General features: G+C 46.8%; 1 protein-coding gene across 2 annotated transcripts; it reads right to left on the bottom strand.

The window, feature by feature from the left end:
• Positions 1-480: 480 nt before the first annotated feature.
• NDOR1 (NADPH dependent diflavin oxidoreductase 1) lies at positions 481-24,516 on the bottom strand. Of its 2 annotated transcripts, XM_056860312.1 has the most exons (15): positions 24,496-24,516; positions 18,898-19,032; positions 18,000-18,077; positions 17,334-17,431; positions 17,083-17,181; positions 16,470-16,571; positions 15,574-15,768; positions 13,666-13,787; positions 13,124-13,344; positions 12,872-12,979; positions 11,584-11,698; positions 10,157-10,303; positions 8,703-8,821; positions 3,194-3,288; positions 481-689 (listed from the first exon to the last, which is right to left on the bottom strand). In XM_056860312.1, exons 1-15 carry the CDS (start codon positions 24,511-24,513, stop codon positions 545-547), a joined length of 1,797 nt encoding a protein of 598 aa, XP_056716290.1. In that variant the 5' UTR covers positions 24,514-24,516; the 3' UTR covers positions 481-544. The 2 variants fall into 2 exon arrangements, with proteins under 2 accessions (XP_056716290.1, XP_056716289.1); XM_056860311.1 differs by lacking the exon at positions 17,083-17,181 and having other exon boundaries at positions 24,496-24,510.

Genomic DNA, 24,516 nt, shown 5'->3' with positions numbered 1-24,516 from the left:
CCAGGTCACACACTGAGATGAATTACAGGGAAAATACAGAACAAGAGAGAGAAGACCCTCGAAGGGCACTCCCCCTCATGGGGAAGATCCTGAAACAATTATAGTTGGCCACTAATGGAAACAGATTGGTCTGACTTAAAGAAGCAATTATTGTGTTCTTAATGACAAGGTAAGTTGTCCAGTGCCCAAGAACCACGATCCTGTTATTTTTAAAAACAAAAGGAAAAATCCCTCCGAGTTTGTGACCTGATCACAACTGGATACCGTTCTAGAAACCTCTCTCTTAAGTGTACACATTATTCAATAAAAGGGTATTCAGAGCCCATGGAAAGGGAGGTAATTTAGAGGAGGTGCCCACAGAGACAACGGAATAGCATTCCCTCTGTCCCATAGCTGCCTAAAAGTCAGGGGGTAGGCAGGTGGCTCAGACAAACTGCCTGGGCCAAGGTTTATTGGTCCTTCTCTGGGTATTACCCTCACATTGGCTACATCTGTTCAGCCCTGGGTAAGAAGCATTCTCTGTCATCCAAGCCTCTGCTGCAACTCAAGACCAGGTCTCGGCCTGGAAACGGTGGGTCCGATCCAAGGTTGCCAAGTACTCCTCGGCTTCTGAGGCAGAGAGGCCTCCTTCGGACTGGAAGACAAACTTTAGGGCCTCTGCCACCGCCTCTGGCATCTGCTTGGCATTCCTGGGAAGAAAAGTGTCTTTGTTACAAGGGAGAAACAGAGACTGTGGATAATCCACCAACCAACCCTGAGTAGGCCATGATAGTAAAAATGGTACCTATCTTCAGCAGAAGGGGGGAGATTTGGCCCTTAGCAGGAATTTGGAGGTGTGGGGTGGGGGCATTTCAGGACAATGAGAAATAGCAAAACCCAACAGACTGTGCTTAATTTCAAGCAGGCTCACTGCAATTTTTATTTTATTAAATTAAACATATTTGTACCACAACCTTGTCAGTCATTCCTGGTACCTTTCCACTCATTTCCAGAACCCTGGAAGGTGGGAGTGTGTTGCCCTCTTGCTGAGTAACTGGGCATAATATGTCATCCATGTTTTCCCTTCTCTCTCTCTGTAACCCAAAAAGGGGCTGGAATCTTACAAAACAAAAACATGGTGGCTGAACATTCAGCAGCTTGGATTATCTCTGAATGGTTAGGGTCTCTGCCAGCTCTTTTATGATGACGGCCCAGTCTCAGCTTTGGTATGGTTGAAGCTGCCTGTTTTTAAAATTTTCTGCCCCTGAAGACATCTCCAGGTGGCTCAAGCGGGAGGCTCCTGTTTAGGCCAAGTGTACGCCCACCTACTTCCTGAGCCTGCTTTGCATGTCCGAGAATGAAACAGAACCTGTTTTGCCCGGAGAACCAGTCATACGCCTCCCCGACCTGAGACAGGGAGGTGAATAAAGATTTCTGTCTGTCATATCCAAGGACTGACAGTGCTTGTGACACAAGAGGGCACGTTCCAGGTGTGCGGTGCCACGCAATAGATTTGTTACTTTGGAGCAAGGGTGGGAAATGTCAGGCCCGGGCCGTTTAAGGCCCGCAAAATCATTTGGTCTGGCCCTTTGTGGGTCCTGGCAGATCTCTAGCTCAGAAGGATCTAAGACTGGTGATCCGCCTCCTCCCACAGACAGGAATAGCCTCTATTCAAGGTGGATGTGAGTTTGTTTTGCCGAGAAAAGGAACTTTTCCCCCCCCTTGCAGAAGAATCGTTGCCCTGACCTGGATGGCCCAGGCTAGCCTGATCTCGTCAGATCTCAGAAGCTAAGCTGGGTCAGCCCTGATTAGTACCGTATTTGGATGGGAGACCACCAAGGAATACCAGGCTTGCTGTGCAGAGGAAGGCACTGGCAAACCACCTCTGTTAGTCTCTTGCCATGAAAACCCCCAAAAGGGGTCACCATAAGTCGGCTGCGACTTGACAGCACTTCACACACACAGAAAAATCGTTAGCGATGGAGCTGCTAAGACAGCCCAAGAAACTGTGTTAACCCTTTCCCACCTGGGCCATGGAGAAACGTATTCCCTCTGTACTACAAGAGGGCTGGGGGCAGAAGTGGCAACAATGGAGGGGTTAAAGGGGACAGGGGCAGAATGCACGAGGGGGGCGAGTTCTTAGCCAGTGTGTCTTCATTTCATCCCTGCAGGAGGAGGTAGTAGGAGCCGGCTGTAGAATCCGGCCCCGACCATGCAGAGCAGGAGAAACCCTGGCATGCGGCTGGATGGCTACACCCAGGAGGTGCAGCTGCCTGCTTGGGGCTTGGTCGGCTAATTTTTAAGTTGATAATTTTGTATGGCCCACGAATGACGTTATAAATATCCAAATGGCCCTTGGCAGAAAAAAGGTTCCCCACCCTTGCTTTGGAGGATCACGTCAAGATCTGGGGAAGCAGATGGCCAACTGAACACACAACAGGTAATCAGAAATGGTAAGCTAGCCAAATTATGCAGAGACAGACAAGAGGAAGAGAACAGAGTGTAAGGGACAGAGTGTTGACCAGGAAGGGAGGAATGCCATGCTCAGGTCACCCCTCCTACATCAAAGGGGAAGCATCAGATCCATGGGCTGCATTCAGACATCACAGTCAGCCACAGCTTTTAAGCTGTGGCTTGGTCAAACCCCCAGTGAGTTATGACTAGGGCTGCCAACCTTCGTGGGGACCTGGAGACCGCCTGGAATTAGAGACTACAGAGATGTTCCTCTGGAGTAAATGCCTGTTTTGGAGGGTGGACTCTACAGCATTGCACTTGCTGAGCTCCCTCCCCTGTGGGGAAGCCCTAAGAAGCTGCCCTCAGCCACTGCCATTAGCTCAGAAGTCTTTAAAAGGGGATTAGATGAATTGTGGTTAGCCATGATGGCTAAACAGAGCCTCCACACATTCAGAGGCAGCATACCTTCGACTGCCAATTGCTGGGTGGAGAGAGGGACAATGGCATGCCTGTGTGTCCCTGCTTGTAAGCCTTCTGAGGCATCTGGGGGGAATAGGATGCTGATAAGAGGATCCCTGTGGGATCAAACCTGTGTAAACAACCCAACGCAAGCTCTTTCTGGGTAATTTTCAAGGATTAGATACACTACAACTTTGCAGATAACATTAGCTGGGTGTCTCAGATCAGCATGGGTGGGGCAACCCACCCAACATACACACACAAGTTCAGGTCTTCTTCATCGCTGCTCTTTGGCACTCACCCAGCCAGGTAGATGTGTGCATTTCCCCGGCTCACCAGGTCCCATACTAGTTTCTTGTTCTCCTGGATACGGTGCTGGACATAAACCTTCTGCTCCTGCGGGTTAAGGAAGAAGCACGGTCTAATAACAACATTCAGAACTGATACAGCATTTTCTGCGTTCAGAGCACTTTCACGCGACTTCCCACAATAATCCTTACATTACCTCTGCCAGGTAGGCCAGTAATATTAACCCTGTGTTTCAGATGCGGGGGGGGGGGGGGAGAGAGAGAACTGAGCTGAGATGTGGTGAATTGCCTAGAGCCATCTCACGACGATGTTATGGCAATTAAATCTGAACTGACCACCTCCCTGATCACACCTCTGCATGCTCTCAATCATGACGCTCTACCAGCTCCCCCTAATTTGGTGATGCCTAGCTTTCCCCCCTCCTGAGAAGGCATCTTTCGCTAATCTAAACCTCTGTTATGTATTACCTAAAACTTACAACTCAGGCCATGGTAATGTATAATATAGTTGAGATCCACAACTAGAAACCCCATGGACACATCTGAGCCGCCCCCGCCGAGAGGCACTACCTGCAAACCCCCCCCCCCATTTCCCAACATACAGAAAAAAGAGGAAAGAAAACAGAATGGCATCTATGGCCAGCAGGACTCATCAGAAGGCCAATTTGAGGATAATGGGGTAGAATCTTGACCCCATTCTTGAATTCTACCTGCTCACCAGGTATCTATACTACCTCATTCTGAAAGCAACCACAAATAACTAAATTCTCTATCCTGTATCAATTATGCACATGCTATTTGCATAATTTATCCTGCAGCCACTAACCATGGGGTCAAGTCCTGAAGCCCTCACACACTGCAGCCACCAAGACTAGAAACTTGTTTTTTTAAAAACAACAAAGATTCTCAGAATGCTGAAGTCTGTCTCTAAAATAAAATTCTATGCTTGTGCAGCATGAAGGTGGAAGCATGGAATACATAGACCAATGACTGTGACAAGTGATTCGGCATGGAGCGATGGGTGAACCTAGTGCCTGAAGGCCAAAACACACCCCAAGTTAACTAAAGGTAGATCTCCCTGTTGATCAGCACAACAGACAAGAGGCGAAAGTAAAGCAGACTTGCTATGTCCTTAGCGTGGTGCAGTGGTTAAAAGTGGTAGACTGTAATCTGGTGAACGGGGTTTGTTTTCCCCCTCCTTCACATGAAGCCTGCTGGCTGACCTTGGGCTAGTCACAGTTCTCTCAGAACTCTCTCAGCCCCACCTACCTCACAAGGTGTCTGTAGTGGAGAGAGGAGAAGGCAATTGTAAGCCGGTTTGAGACTCCTTAAAGGCAGAGAAAATCAGGGTATAAAAACCAACTATTCTTCTTCTTCTTATTAAACAATCTCTGTGAGAAGGGTTGTAAACATCACAGCCTTCAGTCAGACCTCATTTGTATGATCACTCTTACACACAATTTAGCTGTTTAGAGGCTGCAGTTCTGCTGGAGACCAAAATGGAATAGCAAACGCAGAACTGAGCCGAGAATCACAGTTTTTGGGTTTTTAGTAATTTTAAAATATCACAGCCCATATTGCTGAAAAGATACATCAGGGAAAGGAAAGGGGAGATGCTAACATTGAGATGCTGGGGGAGAAAGAATCCGGGTAAGATTCAGAGAACAGGATTCCATTGTTGTTGCCCCTATGCATGACTAGCAAAACCAGCGTTGTAAACAATGTGCGCATACACAAAATTATGCTAGTTAGGGCAATTTCAGTGCAGACTTCCACTTTTCTTGGTGCAGAATGCGGACTGCCCCACTGCTGGCTATTACTGTGGAGAATACGCCGCCCTAAGAGCACTGAAGGATATTTTAAACTTGAGAACATGCCAAGATTACTGGTGGAAGGAATACTTGGAGCACACGTCATTTTTGGAGGGTGATGGGTCCCAAACCACACGTGCGCAAGGGCACATGCATGCAAATAACCCGAGATGCCTGCCAGCAGAGTCAGATCCGGGTTCAAGAGGGAAACAGAGGGAGGAAAGCAATTAATCAGATGCACAAAGGGAGACTGTCGCTGATGATGACGATTCCGGATAACTGAGGAAGGTGCTTGCACATGCTGTGTGTTCCTCGGCTGCTGCCAGAAGCTGGGTGTGAACACCAGGATGGGTCTCTAATTGCCCCGCTCCTTGTTCTCTCCCTCTGCGGAATGTGTGTGTGGGCCACTTTCCAGAGCTGAGCTACACCTTAGGAATCACACGGGCACAACCCTCTCCTGCGACTCTGCCGTTTCAGAATGGGGGTGGGGAAGGAGCCAAGTCAGAACCCTGCTCCACACATTGAGATCCCTGGTATATCCCAAAACCAGTAGGGAGAAAGGGGGCCCAACGCTTTATGCATTGGAAGTGGTGGTCGATTAACCACATGACCCTCTTGGTTAATTAATTAAAACTGTATTTAATTGACTAGATCTGCTACTTATGACTTAGGCTGCTGGAGCTTGGGTTTGATAGTTTTGTTTTGAAAGGTTGGCATCGCGGTGTGCTGATGATGTGGGCTTTTAAAAATATTTGGCCCTTCATCGTTAACTGCTCTGTCATACAAAGCTGCCTCATACCAAGTTGGTTATTGGTCCGCCCAGCTCAGTCCTATCTGCTCTGACTGCTCACTGGGATCTCGGGCAGAGAAAGGTCCTTTCCAACACTTGATAGCTGAGATCCTTCAACAGGAGATGCCGGAGAATGAACAAGAGATGGTCTTTTTGGATAAGAGTTCAAACAATCCAGGCTGTCTTCAGATCAAGTGCTAATAAATGGTGCTGAATGCAAGCGCTCAGATGGCTTTCCCTCTTGTTGTCTCACCATCCTTTGTTCAATGCAATCCTGTGCATGCTTACTAGGAAGTAAGTCCCAGTACGCTCAACGAGGCTTACTTTCAGGTAAGTGTGTATCCACTGAATTGCAGTTTCTCTCCGAGAATCCTTCTGGATATGAAAGTCAAGTTTGCTGGCAGGAAGACTAGCCTTGACCTCCCGTGCATACAACTCAGAGGTGGAAACCCGATAGGAAAATGATCACTTTTAAAGTTACAAGCAGAACCACTCCTGGGTAAGGGTCGGTGTTTCTCAAACTATTTACAAATACATTGAGTGTGACCCAGTGAGATTTCAAGCTATTAAATCAACAACATCTCTAGATTGAGCCTTTAGTTTCAGTGAGAAAAGCAGGCTATAAATAAAGCAAATACTTCGAACAGCTAATGAATCAAGAACTTTGCAGAGCAGGAAAAAAAGTTTGAAAGAAGAAAAAAGTAGACACTGTTATTAGGTAACACACGAAGGCTTAGCAGGGAATATTTAAAGAAGAGGCAGGCCCTCCTGAGCAAGATAGGAGGGGTGCTTCTTCTAAAATTATCCCTGCCATTTTCAGTTTTTATACAGACCTGTATTAAAAGCACAATAAACATCTGCTTAACCAAGAACACTTTTTTTTTTTGGCTGTAAAGTCACAGCCGACTTACAGTGATCTGGTAGGGTTTTCAAGGCAAGCAGCATTCAAATGTGGTTTGCCATTCCCTGGCCTCTGTGTAGCAATGCTGAGTAGCGACCCTGGACTTCCTCCGTGGTCTCCCATCCAAGTACTAACCAGGGCTGGCCTTGCTTAGCTTCTAAGATCTGACTAGATCGGGCTAGCCTGGCCTATCCATATCAGATATCACTATATTAGTAGTTCAAAATGCTTAACTGATTAATCCAATCAATCAGCTTTGTTTAATTGATGAATCAGCTAAGGACCCTTTCTATCGGGGTATCTTTTCACAGGAAAAAAAGAGCATTCTGCCATACATCTCCCCCTCCCTACTTTTCGGTGCAATTTCCCCACCATTTTGCAAAATTTATTCTGAATTTCCTAGACACAGCAAATGGTAAGTGATACATGGGGCTTTGAAGCCCCAGCCTTCTTTTACATCTCCTCTCAAGGCTTCAGAGATTTCTGAGTAGTCCCACAAGGACTAGAAATTTGTTATTTATTTTGTTTTGAGATTTATAAAATTGGTTACCAACAAATCAGTTTTCAGTGCAACAAACTATATTAAAACACACACACAAGCAAAAATACAAGAAAGAAAAGCTCTTCAGAAGCTGGAACCTGTGGCCCAAAGAACCTTCTGCGCTCATTCCTGTACTTTCACAGAATCACAGCATACACACTAAAAATCACTCTCAAAGACAAGAACTGCAAGAAACTGGAGGGCACCAAACAGGAAGCAGCAATAATTTCAGCCAAAACACATGCACTTGCAAGGTCAGGAGGAGGACAGAACTTTATCAGGTAAATACAAGGAGCCTAGTGGCTCAAGCTGGACAAACACACAAGTCACCATATTATGAAGGTTAAAGAGTGCGGGTGTGAAAAAGGCTGAGATCCACTGAGGTTCCCATTTATAGAAACTTGGCTGTGAGGTGGGGCTTGAGCACACAGAGGGTCTTGAACTGGGGACCCAAGAGATTTTGGAGAAGATCCAAGCTGCATGCACCCCACCAGGCTTTGGCCAAAGGAGGGAACTGCAGCAAGGGAACCAGCCATACATTCCAAGAAAATCTTTTCACGCCCATAGGCCAGAGTGGGACAGGTGGTAGTCTAGGAATGCTATGCAGAGGGTCAGGTCAGGACCTGAGCAGCTTGGAGGCTCTGCTGTGGCCTCCTGTGATGGGATACCTTTGCTTTCCCCTCCACCCCACCCCACTGTATGTGCACGAGAAACCACTTTGACAACCGCATGATGTGCCCCTACATAGGGGAATTCTGCCGGTGGGCCGTGTTCTCTGTGGGCAGGGAAGGTTAGCATCCCAAGAAGCAAAGCTTCATTTCAAAAAGTAAGACATGAACTTCCAGTCCTCAAGGCTGCAAAGATGAATATGGGCACCCTAGTAAAATCTCCTGAGCCACAGAGGGGCTGAGCAGCATTTTTTCAGTCACTGCACTGGTACCTTGAGCAGCATCTTGTTCATCCTGTGACTGTACAAAGCAGAATGCATACGGCAAGAGAATCAACACCCTTTAGCAGTACCTCACCCCCTCCACGGCACTGATTACAGCTGACCGTTGCTAAAGGTCTTATGGCTGGTCCCCATGTGGTCAACACTGGAGAACACATCCTCCCCCCTGCCCCCCAACCACTCATGGCCCAAATGTAAGACTTCTCAAAGCAGAAACTTGAGATGTGAGGCCTAGTGAGCTACCCAAGTCTGCCAGGACCTTCTTCAGGTGGGCACAGAAGAAGAGCATGCAACATCAGCTCCTGCCATAGTACAGAGCCTCTGCATTGACCAGTCCAGGTTTCATTATCAGGATCTTCTCCTTTTACCCGACTTGATAAACACAGCTCTGCAAGGCAGCCTGCTACGATTCTTGCCCAAGCTTCAAACAAGTCCATGGGCTGGAGAACATACGCACACCATGCCTGGATGTACATCTGACCCCAGCAAAACCTCGTGCTCTGAACTCACCTGATCCCGGGAAAAGGCTGTGAAAAGCGTCAGGAGACCCCTTCTCACAAGCTCCTCCCACTCCGCCTGGCAGTAGAAATCTTTGCTCCTCTGTCGGCAGCCGAAGAACAAGCAATTCCCTGTAAAGCAACAGAGCACGGGGCATCAGAATCGGGTCATGTCACAGTAACTGCCCTGTGGTATGCTATAAATGCTCTGTGACTTGTTTTTCCTAATCTGGAAATGTAAATTGAAAGACAGGGTGGAAGTCTCAGCAATAAATACCACAACGAGACAATTACAAGAAGGTTTAGTGGGCAGACTGACTAATGGAGGGCCTTGGTTCGTTACCAGTTGGGGGTGTGGATCGAAGGGCATGCTGGCTCATCCCTCTGAGGCTCTGCTTGGCTCAGGGATGTTCCTGTGCAGCCTGAGGCCACTGACAGAGGCAAAGCAAGCCTGGGATTGCCCCTACGGGAAGAAGGGAGGGAGGGAAGGTGGGAGAGCCTGCCCTGTGCAGGTCGGTTAGGAGCCTTCTTTGCTGCATGAGGACTTGGCGGGGCTGTGCCCCTCCTTCCCAGGATGGGGTGAGGGCCACCCCTCACTTGGGGCAGGGTGGCCCAATGGGGGGGAATAGCTCCCCTCAGGCCACTGGCCCATTGGGACTTTTCCCGGTAGCCTTAACAGCCAATCGCCCAAACGTGGCTCTCTGTACAATACACCCATTGCGACTCACATTCTTTGCATTTCATGTGTTACCGTTTAGGTGCCCCTGGGGAATACAGAAATAGCCATTTTCTTCTAGCACAAAATGGCACCTTTGTTCACTAATATTGTATACTATTTCACATTTTCTTCAGTATCTCAAGCATTTATTTTCTCCCTTACTAGATTTGTTTTTACCCTGCCCTTCCTCTAATGAGCCCAGAGCTCATGACGGTTCCTGCATTTTATCCTTTCCACAATCCTATGAAGTAGGTTAGGCCGCAAGAGGTCACCCAAGTAAGTTTCAAGGAAGTGAGGGTATTTGAACCCGGAATAGGACACTGACCCTAGTCACCGATATTGAGATTTCGGCAAATATGGAAATCGTGAGATGAAAATGAACCAACAATTTGCAACTTTTATCAACCGCCCTAAGGACAATACTGGATTGCTCTGCCTTGCTGCCAGAGATGTGAACAAACCCCCAGCATCTGACTGGATCTACAAGCAGAAGTTGAAAGAGCACAGGGCAATATCTGCCTCACTCCCTCACCACCACCACTACACAAGTAGGCCCCTTCCGTTGCCATGGCTTCAAAGAGTGCTCTTCAAAGCAGAATCAACAGCGCCACCTGTTGACAGGTTAAGGAGGAAGGGGGGGAGATCACATAACCTACTCCAACATCATCCACTTAACTCCACACAACAGCTGCTTCCCCACCAGGACGTTAAGCGTTAAGAACATCTTTCCCCGTTTTAAGAGCATCCACCTTTTTTGCCTTGGACCACCCGCTCCTGTATCGCTGCTCGGAAAGGCGCCACTCCTGTGCCAGGCCCGATCATGATGGCAGGCGTGTCTGGATCAGCTGGGAACTTCATGCCTCCTTTCTTCACCCAAAGAGGCACCCTCGCGGCCCCTGGCAAGGAAACAAAGAGCTCGCTTCCACAGCAGGCATGCCAAATTGCAGCGGGTTTCAGGTGGGAGATTCAGGACAGACAAAAGGAAGTGTTTCTTCACACAGCGTATAGTTCATTTGTGGAACTCCCTGCCCCAGGATGTGGTGATGGCCGCCAACTTGGAACACTTTAAAAGGGAAGTGGACAAATGCACGGAGGACTGGGCTGTCAATGACTACTCATCATGATGGATGCCTACTCCCTCCAGTACCAGAGGTAGTATGCCTCTAAATCAGTTCCTGGGGAGCACAGGCAGGATGATGCTGTTGCTGTCTTCCTGTTTGTGGGCTTCCTAGAGGTAGCTGGTTGGCGACTGTGTGAACAGAATGCTGGACTAGATGGGTGTTTGGTCTGACCCAGCACGGCTCTTTTTATGCACTTATAAGCCATTTACTTACATGATATTGCTTAAACAGCCAAAGGCCGCAAGCAGCACCACACTAACACAATCCTCAGTGTATCTGAAGAAGTGAGCTGTGGCTCACGAAAGCTCATACCCTACCAGAAAATATTTTTGTTAGTCTTTAAGGTGCTACTGGACTCTTGCCCTTTTTGACTACTACAAATAGACTAACACGGCTACCCACTGTGAACAATCCTCAAAATTAACCCTTTTTACATTTAATTACTGCCCTCAAACATTTAGCCACTAATAATGTAATTATTTTTATCTGGGCCAAATAGCAACCACTGAATTAAGCTTTGCGGGGAGAGATAAAATTTATAAAGTAAAAGTTGCCCTAAATATTTCTTATGAGTCATTTAGTTTTTCATGCAATCAGCAACTGATCTTTGAAGAAGGAAGCGAGGCAAAACCATGCTGTCTCTCACAATCTCTTGAGTGCCCAACTTCCTGGAACGGGCTTTGAACAAAAGCTTGTCGCTCTTTAAGACAGACACGAACTGCTTTTGGAGAGGATGGTGGCTCTGTGGGAGAGTGCCTGATTTACACACAAAACATCCAGTGTCCGGTCCCCTATAGAGGTATCTGGCTGACCGCTGTGGGAGACAGCACGTTCAAACAACTAGACCCAGCAGGGCTGATCTTGTGTTCTTACATCCATCGAGGAGGCTACATTAATAGCAACAGCAGAACTGGGATAAAACTGAAATCAGTGGTAGCAGGGCGGCTTTTAAGCTGCAAAAGGAAAGACCATTCTACAGTGTGTGTGTGTGTGTGTGAGAGAGAGAGAGAGACCTTCCCCCCACCATCCTTCCTCTTCACTGCTGTCGAACTTACCATTCTGTGGGTCAAGGGAGGCAAGCCACGATGAACAGAGGCCACGTCGAGGTTTACTAAGGCGGGTCTTGTACTGCACCACAGCCAGGAGGATCTCAATTCTGTTGGGGAGAGCCTAGGGACAGAGATAGGGGAAAGTGCTAGAAATGGAATCTGGAACGTCTCAAGTGGAGTACCCTTCGGAAGGTCTAATACGTTGTATGTATGGTTAGTATGTATATGTTTCTTTTCTTTAATAAAAATTATGGGTGGGGGGAGTGGAGGTACCCTCCTGGACCAGTTGGCTGGGCTAAGGGAAGGACTCTTGAAAAAAAGACCCTGTCCCAAAAAGTATTGGAGAGGAAGGACTTGCACCACAGAGGTGCAAATGAAGGTGCCAAAAAGGGCACCCAGGGTGATCAAGGCTGCCCATCAAGATAAAACAAAAGTCCTGATGCATCTGCTAAAGTGGGTCCTGATGCACCAATGCTTATGCCACAGTAGTCACAAGACGTTTCTGAACGGAGCAGACTAACTTGGCTACCCCTCCAGAATCCATGTTCAGAGACAGTGTATCTCTGAGTGCCAGTTTGAGGGGGTGAAGGAGCTGCAGAAGGGTGTTGCCTTCAGGCTATAGCTGTGGGCTACCTGGAGGTGTCTGGTTGGCCACTGTCGGTAAAAGGACACTGGACTAGATAAACCTTTGATCTGACCCAGCTGAGCTTCCCAATGTTCACAGGCAGTGATCCTCACTCTTGCTTGTGGCTCTCTCATCCAAATGCGACTTCACAATTTGGTACCTGGAGTAGGGGCTATGCATAGTTCTCCACCCTCTTAGCTATACACTTTGGCCCTGGAGCATCAGATAGAGATGCCTGGCAGAGTCTCACTTTAGGATGGCATCAGTGTATCTATATCTCTCTGCAGTGGTTTGCAAGACTGGCTTTTACTGGGAGCAGGGCCTTCTCATTAGCTACCCCAGTCCTGCCAAATACTCTTCCCTGGGTCACTCATGTGTCTTTACCTCTAGTCTGATTTTGGGGACAGGGGAATATATTTCTTCTTCCCCAGGGATGAAATGCTTGAAATGCTAAAAGACGAGGATGCTTAATACACTGAAAGTTCTGCTGGGCGGTCTTATTGCTGCCACCGTAGCCCTGGTTTTTAGATGGAATTTGATTGCTTCCCTGTTTTCAGGATGATAGTTTTATTGTCATTTTTAATGGTCTGTAAGCTGCTTTGAAAATTCAGTGATTTATGCGAACCGCATCTTGTCAATAAAACAGACCAAACACAGTCCCTTCCTTACCAACATTGAGGAAGCAATCGAGAAGGCACGGGGCCTGATCCGCGGGATAAGGTCAAAAAGATAATCGCATGGAATGGCACAAGTCGTGTGAGGAAAGTCACAGAGCACCTGGTGGGGGGGAGAAGAGGGAAATAATGTTGGGTTTGTTAGTGCAAAAGCCCCCCACGAAGCAGAATCACATGAGGGCAGCAAAGCCCCCAGGGAGCAGGGCAAGGGCTGCGGAACCCAGAGAGACTTGTGAGGCTGTCCTACCTCGAGCGTGGTCCTGCGTGGCCGGTTGCAGTAAGCATAGAGGTCTTCCTGGCCCTGCGCAGAGCTGAACTCCTGCAGCTTCTCTCGCTCCAGTTCATTGGGTGAGAAATAGGAGAGGAGCTCGAAGAAGGAGCGGCGAGGGACACAGGAGATATCCAGGTAGTGGCTCACCAGGTGATGGACGCTGCACGGCTGGGGCAGGAAGGCAGGAAGGGGGGTGTCTGAAATGTCACAAGGAAGAAGCACATCAGTATCTCTGCCAGGGCACCAGCGCTCCCCTGAGGCAGCTACCCACAGAAGATAGCCAGAAAACAGTTCTGTTCCAGCATCCTTCACAAAGCCGACTTCAGTCAGTTGGACAAATTTCCGAGGGAGACATCAGACATCACCCCAGCCTGTGAAAAAGAACAGGCTACTCAGACCCCAGGAGGTGCGGGGGCCAGAGAGCAGCAGCCACCCCACACTGAAGGAGGGCTAGACAGGACTGCAAACAGCTTTCAGTGGCCATTTGGTTGAAGAGAGCAGCAGGGAGCTGGCCGTACCTGACTTTGTAGGTCTTAGCATAAAATGCTTGTCAGGATCCAGGCACAGAAGTTCACAGAAAAGCTGCACCTCCTCAGGAGCATTGCGCGGCTGGATCATCACCACATCGCCAGCAGCATACCTGTGGGGAACAGGTGGCACCAGTGTATAGCCTTTCCCACTAACTGGGAGGGCACCTGAACAGGTGAATATCCCCACCCTTCCATCAAACCCACTGGCTGAGCTTGAGCCAGACGCTGTCTCTCACTCTAGGTGACCTCACAGGGTTCTTGTGAGAATAAAACAGAGGAGGTGAGAACCGTGTACTCCCTGGGATGAAGGGTGGGATAAAAGGGGAAAGCTAGAAGGGTTCTGAAGTCTCTTCAACTCCTGTTCTGCTCTCAACAAGAGAGAGGTTGAAGCAGACAGGAAATCAGGATTCTGCTAGAGAGAACAAAGTACCTCTGCTCTTGGATAGCTTGTTCTAATTAATGTTATTAGAGCAGGGCCTATCCCGTCTGCTTCCCACCATGTTCTATCAATGTGGGAGTGCTGGCATATTGTTGTAGCTAAGGGCTACTATAGCCAAATGCTGAGCCGCTAAAAGCCAGGAAGTTCTCAGTTCAACCTTTCCTTTCGGTGGGTATAAAATGCACAGGCCAAGCTACTGAATGACAGTGATGGAGAGCGGATTCAGGACACACAAAAAGGACTTCTTACAATGCATAAGTCACTTGTGGAACACACTGCTACAGGATTTAATTATGGCTACTAACTGAGATGGCTTTAAAAGGGGACTAGACAAATTCATGGAGGATAGCCTATCAATATCTGTGAGCGATTGTGGCTAAGTGGAACTTCCATGTTCAGAGACAGCATACCTCTGAATGCCAGCTGCTGGGGGCAGTGATAGGGGGAAGCTTGGGCCTCTGTGCCCCTGCTATAGGCAGTCTGGGGGCACCTGGTTGGTCACTGCAGGAAACTGGATTCTAGACTAGGCAGATCTTGGTTCTGATTCTGCAGGGCTCTTCTTTTGTTCTTCTTTTCAAATTATTATCAGTAATAATACAAAATCGTAACAAAAACAACAGCATCTGCATTCCATCTTTTTTCCATTGTGCAACTCAAGGCAGCCTCTCTAGGATTCTCAGGATCTCTCCTATCAAGGCTTTCGCTAAACCCAGACATGCAAAGCTTCACTGGGCTTGCTGTATCATGTACCCTCCAACCTACACTTCAGGATATTCCTTTTTGATCTGCTTTATGCAGACTGGGCTATTAACGTGCGCTAACTGTGATTTTGACAACCCAAATAGAGCCTCCATGGTTAAAGGCAGTGTGTTACCAACTGTTAGGTGTTGGGAACAGAAGAAGGCTGCCAACTTCAAGCCCTGCTTATGAGTTCTCAGAAGCAGCTCAGCTATCTACTGCTGGGAGACCAGAATGCCAGTCCTGATCCTTTGATCTGGCATGGCAGGGCTCCTCCCTAAACAACCGAACAGAAGGGTATCCTCAGACGAAGATGCAGAAGGCCCTTTGCTCTACCCACCATCTGCCTTGACATGGTGCTATCACTGCATGTAGAATACGCACTGACCTGGGCATGAGATTTGATTGGTTGTATTTTCATCCTGCTTTCTGGTCCAAAACTGGCTCTTAAAAAGGCTTATAGCAATCTAAAAATTCTGACATAATTAAAATAGAATATAAAGGTGCTCTGGGACTCAGTTCTAAGAGAAGGGCTAGGTCCAAGCACAGTGGAAGAGTGACTGGCAGCTTTCCCTTGGCCTTAGGAATAGCAGCTGTAGCTGGAAGAGGCCTCCAACCAGGTTTTGGGTCCATGCCTGTTCTCCACTGCTTCCTAAACAGAAGCCCTAGAGAAGGGACCTCCTAGACACCTCGAACGGCACGAGTAAGTGGAAGCTCACTCCATTCCAGAGCCTGTGACATCGAACTCAATGAGGCGGACATCCTGGAAATGAGATTCTGCTGTCACCCTCTGATTGGATGCCATCCGGGAAGCGAAGGGATGCAACTCTGAAGGGGCTTCTCGGGAGACTTCCTCCTGCTGAAGAGGGCCAGAATCCTCTTCCAAAAACTGAAAGGTGAATTTGGGTGGTAAACTGGAACAAAGAAAGCAACATGGAGGGAATTACATATATACCCTTTCAATTTGTAGCACCTGACTCTGTCTGTTTGAATCAACCACAGAAGACCAGTCCCTTTCCCTACAATTCTACCAAATGCAGACCAAGAGGGTAACAACAACAGCCTAAGAAAACATGCATACTCAGATTATGACCCATTAGAGGGCTTCATTTGAACTATTTTTTGAAAAGAAAAATCAAAATCTGCACCAGTAAAAGAAATCCTGTGCCTGGATAATATATTTGTACCACGTATTCCGTTAGCCATGGAAAAGAACAATGAGTTATGCAGATGCTGTGGCTACCCCATGACTTTGGAAAGATCTAACATGTTCTTCTCCTGGCTCCCAAGACATCACATATTGCCCATACCTTTCAACCCCAAGGGCTAGAACCCTGAACACACAGAACTGCCTTATACTGAGTCAGACCACTGGTCTTGTGTCAGTAATGTCTACACTGACTGACAGTGGCTCTCCTAGATCTCAGGTGGAAGTTTTTCCACATCACCTACTACCCAATTCTTTTAACTGGAGATGCCGTGGACTGGACTTGGCCCCTTCTGCATGCAAAGCAGGTGCTCTGCCACTGAGCCTCAGCCCCTTGCTTCTTTAAAAGCAAAACTGGAGACAACAGAAGGCAAAATTCTCAACATGCTGTTTTTTCTCTGTACTTACACGATATCTGGACCAATGATGTCGAGGCTGGAAGGAAGAGGATACAAAGCTAAGAACTTCCCCCACAAGTCCAAAAGCCAGGGATCAATTACCGCATCTGGGCTGCAGAAAATAAACCAGAGATGGGAATCATTCTGGATGGGGGAGGAGCTACTTTTTGAACCTCTGTCCAGTGTGTGATCCTAAATGCTATTTCAAATGGCAGAATGCATGAACCTCAGAAGACAGGGATCTCGCACATTCATTGGGGTTGTTTCTTTCCATGCTTGCAAGCTACAAGGCAGAACATGCCTCTGAGCCCATGCAGAGTCTTTATCTCCTTAGTCCCCACAGTCCTTCATATTCCCCAATTAATAATAGGAGAATATCATTTGTGTTCTTCCCCTACCCCAAATGGTGGACTAATTTTACATTATAAAGGAAAAATACACAGCAGGGAAAAATCTGACGAAAGATGATAAGCTTTCGTTCAGAACAGATTATTATAAAGGCATGTGAGTTCACAAAGAGGGAATGGGGGGGGGGATCCCTCACGACCAGGCCTCCATGGATGCCCTACTAATGCCACGCCCAGGGTTTGCAGGAGAAGCCAGCCACAACTGCTACTTCTTACCCCAAGTCATGCTGGTCGTCTCCCAAGGCCACAGGCATAACAGGATTGCCCCCGAGCTGGAAAAGCCTCTTGTGCAGTTTTTTGGCAATAAAATTGAACCTGGTCAAAAAGCACAGCAGTGCAGTTAGAGGAGTCCTGGGGGGATCCGCTTCTTCCCATTAGTCCCCGTAGAGCTGCATCTTCTCTCAGCAACAACTGAAACCACACAGAACCTATCCCGACAGTTCTGCTTGTACTTGTCGTGCGCTTACTTGGGATACGAGGAATCTCCAAGGCCCAGGACAGCATAGTCCATCTTGCACAGGGAAGTGGCAAGTAAGCTTTTTCGGAAGAGGAACTTCCAGAAATTCTGAAAATTAAGATATATTTTTTTAAAAAATGGGATTAGCGCAAGAAAACTGTGTGAATTGCATTCCTTGGTGGGCATCTCCTTTTTGCACCAGGACAATTGGGGCTAGCATCATTGGGGGGGGGGGTAACTACCATAATTAGAAGAGGACATCTGCAGCTTAGAGGGTGCATAATTGGCAGGTAGAAGTTCCCTAGCATCTCCAGTTTGCAAACATTTCAGCAGGCAGGGGTGGGAAAAACTCAGACAAAATCAATCCACTGGGTGCCTGAATCCTTTGCAGCACTAGATCCTGTCACTGTTTAGGAATCTAAATCACACCATTAGCTGTATACCAGGCAGGATTCTTTTCATCCCTGCCAGCTGTGATTAGGAGACAATATTCTCCCTGCCTGAGACAATTCATGGTCAGATTTTGTGTAAAGAGATAGGATACAATACTGCAAAGCACTCAGACCCCAGGCAAACTCAGTGGTTCCGTTTTTTCTAGGACCTGACCCAATCAGCTATTGTTCCCCCAAGTCAGATAGCCTGGTGATCAACCCCAACATCAAAGCACTAAGGATACCTTCATATTATCAGGAGGGTCCCCTTGGCCTGTGGTCGCACAGACAAACACCACCAGTGGCTCATGGATCAAGTTTGCCTTCAAAAAACAAATGAACAGGTCATTATATGATCAATAGATCTTTCAGTAACAGTCATTAAAACAAATTATAGTACTTGCATATGTAATAGAGCATCCAAAGTCTAGCCTCAATGCCTACATTTAAAAATAGCTGATTTTTTCAGTAATATGGAAATTTTTCTCAGCATGAAAAAGAGTAACTAGTTCTTCTGCTGAAAGGCTGCAACCTTGGCCAAGAGTGGAGCAATTATTCCATTGCTGACTCCTTTATAGTAACTACAGAACAACAATGCAGCGGTTACTGTCTGTGCTGCCCCTGTACCACAAGGACACAATCATACGTTTGCTTGCAGCAGCCTTCAAAGATGGCAAAACATTACAACATGCTAACATAAAAGCTCCCCTGTAATTCGGTACACTTAAGATTCTTAAACAGTTTGCACAATTCTTAAGTCCTGGATAAAGAGAATATTTTTCTGCTGTACCAAAGCAGAATATTATAGAAATGGGCAAATTGAAGCGGAGAATGAAATATGATGCAATATGATGCCTACTACTAAGGACAGTAGGACCCCCTTAAGAGTTGTGGGGAAGATCCTGAAAAGCAAAGGAGGTTAAATTCAGTAATGTGTGAAGAAAAAAAATCAATTGCTTCCCTTGGATTCTCTTCCAGTCATCCTCTTTCTCCAGGGATCTTTACAGGATGTACTGTTACCCCCATATGCCAGTTAGGTAGGCTGAGGGCAAGACAGAGTGGCTTGCCTAAAGCCACTGAATGAGTCTACAATAGAGGCAAAATTCAAACAGAAGACTTCCTGACCCTCAGAGCAGCACTCACCACACTGTAGCTGTCCAAGGCCTCGACTCTGCACTGGAAATGGCGCCGCTTGGCTTCCCGGCCAATCCTCTCAGCTGTGTCTTCGGCAGTCCCAGTCTGGCTGCCGAAAAGAACAAGGATCTTCCGTGCCGCCATCTAAAGATAGCAAAAGGGGCAGGGTGGGGGGGAAGGCATACAGTGGGTGAGAAAAACGTTCAATCCCGCTGGTATTTTGTTAACAGCCAAATATTTCCGCAGTTTAAAAAAAAAAGAGGATGGGGGAGTTTACAGGCATCAATTGCAAAAGAAGGACAATAGAATTTGAACCGGCTGTACCTATAATATAACTTGTCGCAAAACAGGCTCCCTTGGCTTTGAATTCTACACCCCACAGAGGCCATTAATATAGCACCAGCGTGGTGTAGTAATTAAAAGCGGTGGACTCTAATCTGGAGAATTGGGGTTGATTCCTCTACACATGAAGCCAGCTGGGTGACCTTGGGCCAGTCACAGTTCTCTCAGAACTCTCTCAGCCCCACCTACCTCACAAGGTGTCTGCTGTGGGGAGAGGAAGGGAAGGAGATTGTAAGCTGGTTTGATTTTCCTTAAAAGGTAGAGAAAATCGGCATATAAAAACCAACTCCTCCTCCTCCTCTTCTTCTAACTTCCTGCTCTCAGGCAAGCAACAAGGAAGGCACCACCTGCCTGCCTTGCAGCGATGATGGCAGAGAGAGAGATTTTGGGAGCTCAAACATTTCCATGTGCATCTTTCTTAAGGCTTTTTTTCCCTAATCTGGGTAGATAGGGCTTTGCCTTCTGGCACACTTCAGACTCGTTACACTGCTTTGGTACAGCAGAATTTTTAAAAAGCAAAAAGCAAAGACTTGATTATGCAGGCCTTCATTTCTGACAGAACTGTAACAGAGGAAGAATCGGCAACTGGAGGCCAACCTCTGGTCCCAAATGGAGTACAATGAGATCAGACCAAAGGCCCATCTAGTCTGGCATTCAATTTCCAAAAGAAATGCTTGTGAGTTTCTGAGAAACCCACAAGCAAAAAATGAAGGCAACAGCCCTCCGTTGCAACTTCTCTCCAGTAGTATACTATCTCCACATGCAGAGGCTCCATTCTGCTATCATGACAGGTGTTGGTAGATCTTCATAAAGTTGTTCAACAACTTTGTTAAAAGCAACAACTTCATTAAAAGCACCTAATCTATGACAGCAGCCTGCAGCAACAGTGTTCAAATAGATCACTTGGCACAAACAGGATTTGAGAAAAATTCTAGGCCTCTGAACACTGCACTCAAGAATCTTGGCTTCTTCTCGCCATCTCTACTGCAGACTTGCACCTACAAATTTAAGACTGGCTTCTAGCAAGGAAAATGATCCCATCTTCTACAGAATATAAACTATTTTTCCAAATCCTCAGTGTGAGCATGCATTCACGTATGAAGATGTCTTATGCTACTGGTTCATCCAGCTGAGCATTGCTATTCTGACTGGCAGTCACTCTTCAGGGTCCCAGACAGAGAGAAGGAACCAGTGTGGTACAGTGATTAGAGTGTCAGACTAGGATCTGGGAAACCCAGCCTCAAATCCCCATTGTGCCATGGAAGCTTGCTGGGTGACCTTGGGGCAGTCACGCTATCTCAGCCTAACCTACCTCACAGGGTTACAGTCACAATAAAATGGAGGAGGGTAGAATGTTGTAAGCCACTTGGGGTTCCCCTGTGGAGGATAAAAGAGGGTATAAATGAAGTAAATAAATATAAAGGTCTTCCCCAACACCTGGTACCTGAGATCTTTTCACAGAAGATGCCATTGATTGACATTAGGAAGAATTTTCTAACACTTAGAACGGTTCCTTAGTGGAACAGGCTTCCTCGAGAGGTGGTAAGGCCTCCTTCCCTGGAGGTTTTTAAGAAGAGGTTAGATGGCCATCTGTCAGCAATGCTGATTCTATGACCTTAGCCAGATTATGAGAGAGAGGGTATCTTGGCCATCTTCTGGGCATGGAGTTGGGGTCACTGGGTGTGTGTGTGTGTGGGAGGTAGTTGTGAATTTCCTGCATTGTGCAGGGGGTTGGACTAGATGACCCTGGTGGTCCCTTCCAACTCTATGATTCTATGAATTTAGGACAGCTGCTCTGTCACTGAGTCACTGCTCTTTTCCCTCCCTTCCAGAAGCATCGTCAAATACAGCCCTAGGTGTGAAGTGAAATCCTTGGTCAGCTTTCCTTGGGGGAGAAGTTTTCATTCGTTACTGCCTAGCACAAACCCAGATATGCGGGTTCCTCAACTGGAACATCCTAGGCATAACCCCCCAGTTGCTGATATGGCCCTCTCTGCCTCTTCTCCCTTGGAAAGTGCTGACTTTCAAGGACTGGAAAGGAGGACACTGGGACTGCATTCTTTTCCATTGCACAACAATTTAAGGTAATAAGTGACAGACATTCTGTTCACACCAAAGCCACTAGCCAGCATTTTCACCACTCTCTAAAAACTTAAAATAAACCAGAACATACTATCATCATAGAAAGTGGCAATTTGCACAGAGGGGAGAACCAAGCATTCTGCTCTACACTTTAAGAGGAAGAATTATAATAATAGCATGGTTCAAGTATTCAAAGCACTTCACGTACAGTATCGCAGTAACCCTAACAACAATCCAGCAAGGTAGGTAAACTGCATGTTGCAGATGTGGGACCAAGATAGCAAAAGAAGCTTACCATAGGCCACTTAGGGACTTCATGAAGCGAGATGTCAAACCATACAGTTACCTTTATCCTTTAGAAGCTCCTTGATCCATTGATCTTGAGCAGGATGTCAAACCAGGATATCTCTGCTCTTTCTCTTAACCCATACTCTATGCCTGTCATCTTTTTGGCATCACTATGCAACAAAGCAATTTCAAAATAACTTTGAGGCAAGGGTTTCATCCAAATACACACACCAGCATCTACATGGGGAGAAGCTGTGACTCAGTGGTAGAGAACCTGCTGGCATGCAGAAGGTCCCAGGTTCAATCCCGGGCATCTCCAGTTAAAGGGGCTAGGCAAGTAGGTGATGTGAAAGACCTCTACCTGAGACCCTGGAGAGCCACTGCCAGTCTGAGTAGACAATACTGATTTTGATGGGCCAAGGATCTGATTCAGCATAAAGCAGCTTCATGTGTTCTCTGTCCATATTTCAAACATACCAGATGCAGAAAGCCACAGACCATAACAATGACATTGAACAAATGCATAGAATTGGAAAACTACAAGACACTTTTCAAAGTAACAGACCATAAATGCCACTTCCCTTCCCTGCAGACATCTCAGGATATTTTGGAACCCACTCACAACACTCAGAAGCTTGCATTCTCACACACCAATGCTGGTCAGTCTAATAATTTGGTCTCTCAACTAATCACTTGTAGTACAGCACTTTAAAAATGTAAAGTAGAACAAAAGCTTCATGAGTTTGTCCTCAGAACAACTTGGAAAAGATGCTACACTTCTCATTTTACAGATGTGGAGCTGAGCTTCAAGGGACAGTGATTTTTGCCAAGACCACACAGGAGCCAAGCAGACTTGGTCCAAAGTCTGCCAGACCTGGCTCTGTCTCTAGTAAATCACAGGACCATCTCTTCCCTTTTCTGAACTCCTACACTGGCATGCTCTGCATCAAATTCAAGCCTTCACCACTCAAATGCTCCATCTCACTGCCTCCAACAGTATGCCTGCTTCTTCACCTCTCCTACTTGGTCAAAAGACTCTGGTACCTTCTTGCTTCTTTTCTCTCCTTCCATTACGTTGCTTGCTCTGGCTTGCATCATTCTCTCCTCATCTCAGCTTCTTAACCAAGCTGCTTTCTTCTCTTTCCTGAATCTGTCCAGGTTCACTGCATACACTCCCCCTTCCCAAATTATGATGTCCCAAATGTGGCCCTGTGAGCCAGCCTTCAGCTGGGCAAAGAGATAATTCATCCAAACCTTTCTACAAAAGGCCAGTAAAGGGGAACTGCCTCAAAAGCAACAATCCCACAGTAACCATCCTTTGTGGTACCTCCCTAGCCTACACACTTGGACAGTGGCCAATTTTAAAATATAATGGCATGTTTATAGGAAGGCCGACGCCATTGGCCACACTAGCACAAATCTGCATACCTACTTGTTAATAGCAACAAGGAGATCGCCATGTTAGTAGCAAATTTGCTCTCTGAAACAGCAAAAACATATATATTTAATAATCAGTCTGGACTTTGCTTTGTCATGCTTTATGAACTGCTTCTTGCTTGTTAAGTCTTAAAACAAATAATTGTCACATTTATTTACAGATTATATTATCACAGTCTTTATTACCAATATGAATAATCATTTCCCTTGCCTTGAATACATTTCTGTTTTGCAAAGAAATATCAGGAACTGCATCTCTTGTATTTCATGGTTTTGAGCCAACTGTTTATATTTTTCTCTCTACAGACATCAGCCATCTAAGTGTAACATCATGTACTGGGCAATGTGGACTCTAGCTCACAAAAGCTGCCACCACAATAAGTTAGTCTTTAAGGTGCCAGATGATTCTTTGTTGCTTTGGCTGCAACTGGCTAGCACTGCTATCCATACAGTCATCTAACCAACTAACCAGCTAGCTATCACCTTCTTACCTTGCCTTCCCTGCAAAGGAACTTGGGGCAACACCCGCTGTTCTCTCCTCCTCCATTTCATCCTCCCAAGTCAAACGGAGTGATTGGTAAGGTTACCCAACGAACCGCATAAGAATTTGAATCCAGGTTCCCCTCGTCTTTAGCATGACCTTCTGATAACCACCCCAGACCAAGCTACAGTTAGAGGATGGAAACGAGGCGCCGTACTCTGCACATGATCAGAGGTGCCTTCGTTCTTCACTGCAGCCTTGCTAAACCCCCCCCAAACAGATTCAAGCTCAAATGGGCTGCCCCGTTCCTGCCATTTACTGGATGCACGGCTGGATAGGGAGACTGCAGCCAAGGGAGACTGCAGCCAAGAAATCAGAAGGAGATTGAGACTGAAGGAGCTAGACAAGATTTTGAAGTGTAAGGATGTGTCACTGGCCACCAAGACTAGATTAATTCATGCCATCGTAATCCCTATTACTATGTATGGGTGTGAAAGCTGGACAGTGAAGAAAGCTAATAGGAAGAAAATAGATTCCTTTGAAATGTGGTGTTGGAGGAGAGTGTTACGGATTCCGTGGATTGCCCAAAAAAACAAATCAGTGGGTTATAGATCAAATCAGGCCTGAACTGACCCTAGAAGCTAAAATGACTAAACTGAGGCAGTCGTATTTTGGTCACGTCATGAGACGACAAGAGTCACTGGAAAAGATAGTCATGCTAGGAAAAGTTGAGGGCAGCAGGAAAAGAGGAAGACCCAACAAGAGATGGATTGACTCAATAAAGGAAGCCACAGCCTTCAATTGGCAAGATCTGAGCAAGGCTGTCAAAGACAGGACATTTTGGAGGACTTTCATTCATAGGGTCGCCATGAGTTGGAAGCGACTTGACGGCACTTAATACACACTCGCACACAGCAGGATAACCCTCCCGTTATCCTAACTTATTCGAGTATCCCCCCACTCCCCAGGCACTCCACCTGATTCAAAACCGGCATTCC

Source organism: Euleptes europaea, chromosome 14 (assembly GCF_029931775.1).
Source record: "Euleptes europaea isolate rEulEur1 chromosome 14, rEulEur1.hap1, whole genome shotgun sequence".
Classification (NCBI taxonomy): domain Eukaryota; kingdom Metazoa; phylum Chordata; class Lepidosauria; order Squamata; family Sphaerodactylidae; genus Euleptes; species Euleptes europaea.
The sequence above is the reverse complement of the archived record's forward strand: the minus strand, read 5'-3'. Positions and strand labels throughout refer to the sequence as shown.

Excerpts from the sequence above, each read along its gene's own strand:
- NDOR1 (XM_056860312.1), bottom strand. Across the intron at positions 15,769-16,469 it reads ATCATTGGTCCAGATATCGT|TTTACCACCCAAATTCACCT; the intron begins GTAAGTACAGAG and ends TCTTTGTTCCAG. Across the intron at positions 13,345-13,665 it reads GCTAAGACCTACAAAGTCAG|ACACCCCCCTTCCTGCCTTC; the intron begins GTACGGCCAGCT and ends GTGACATTTCAG.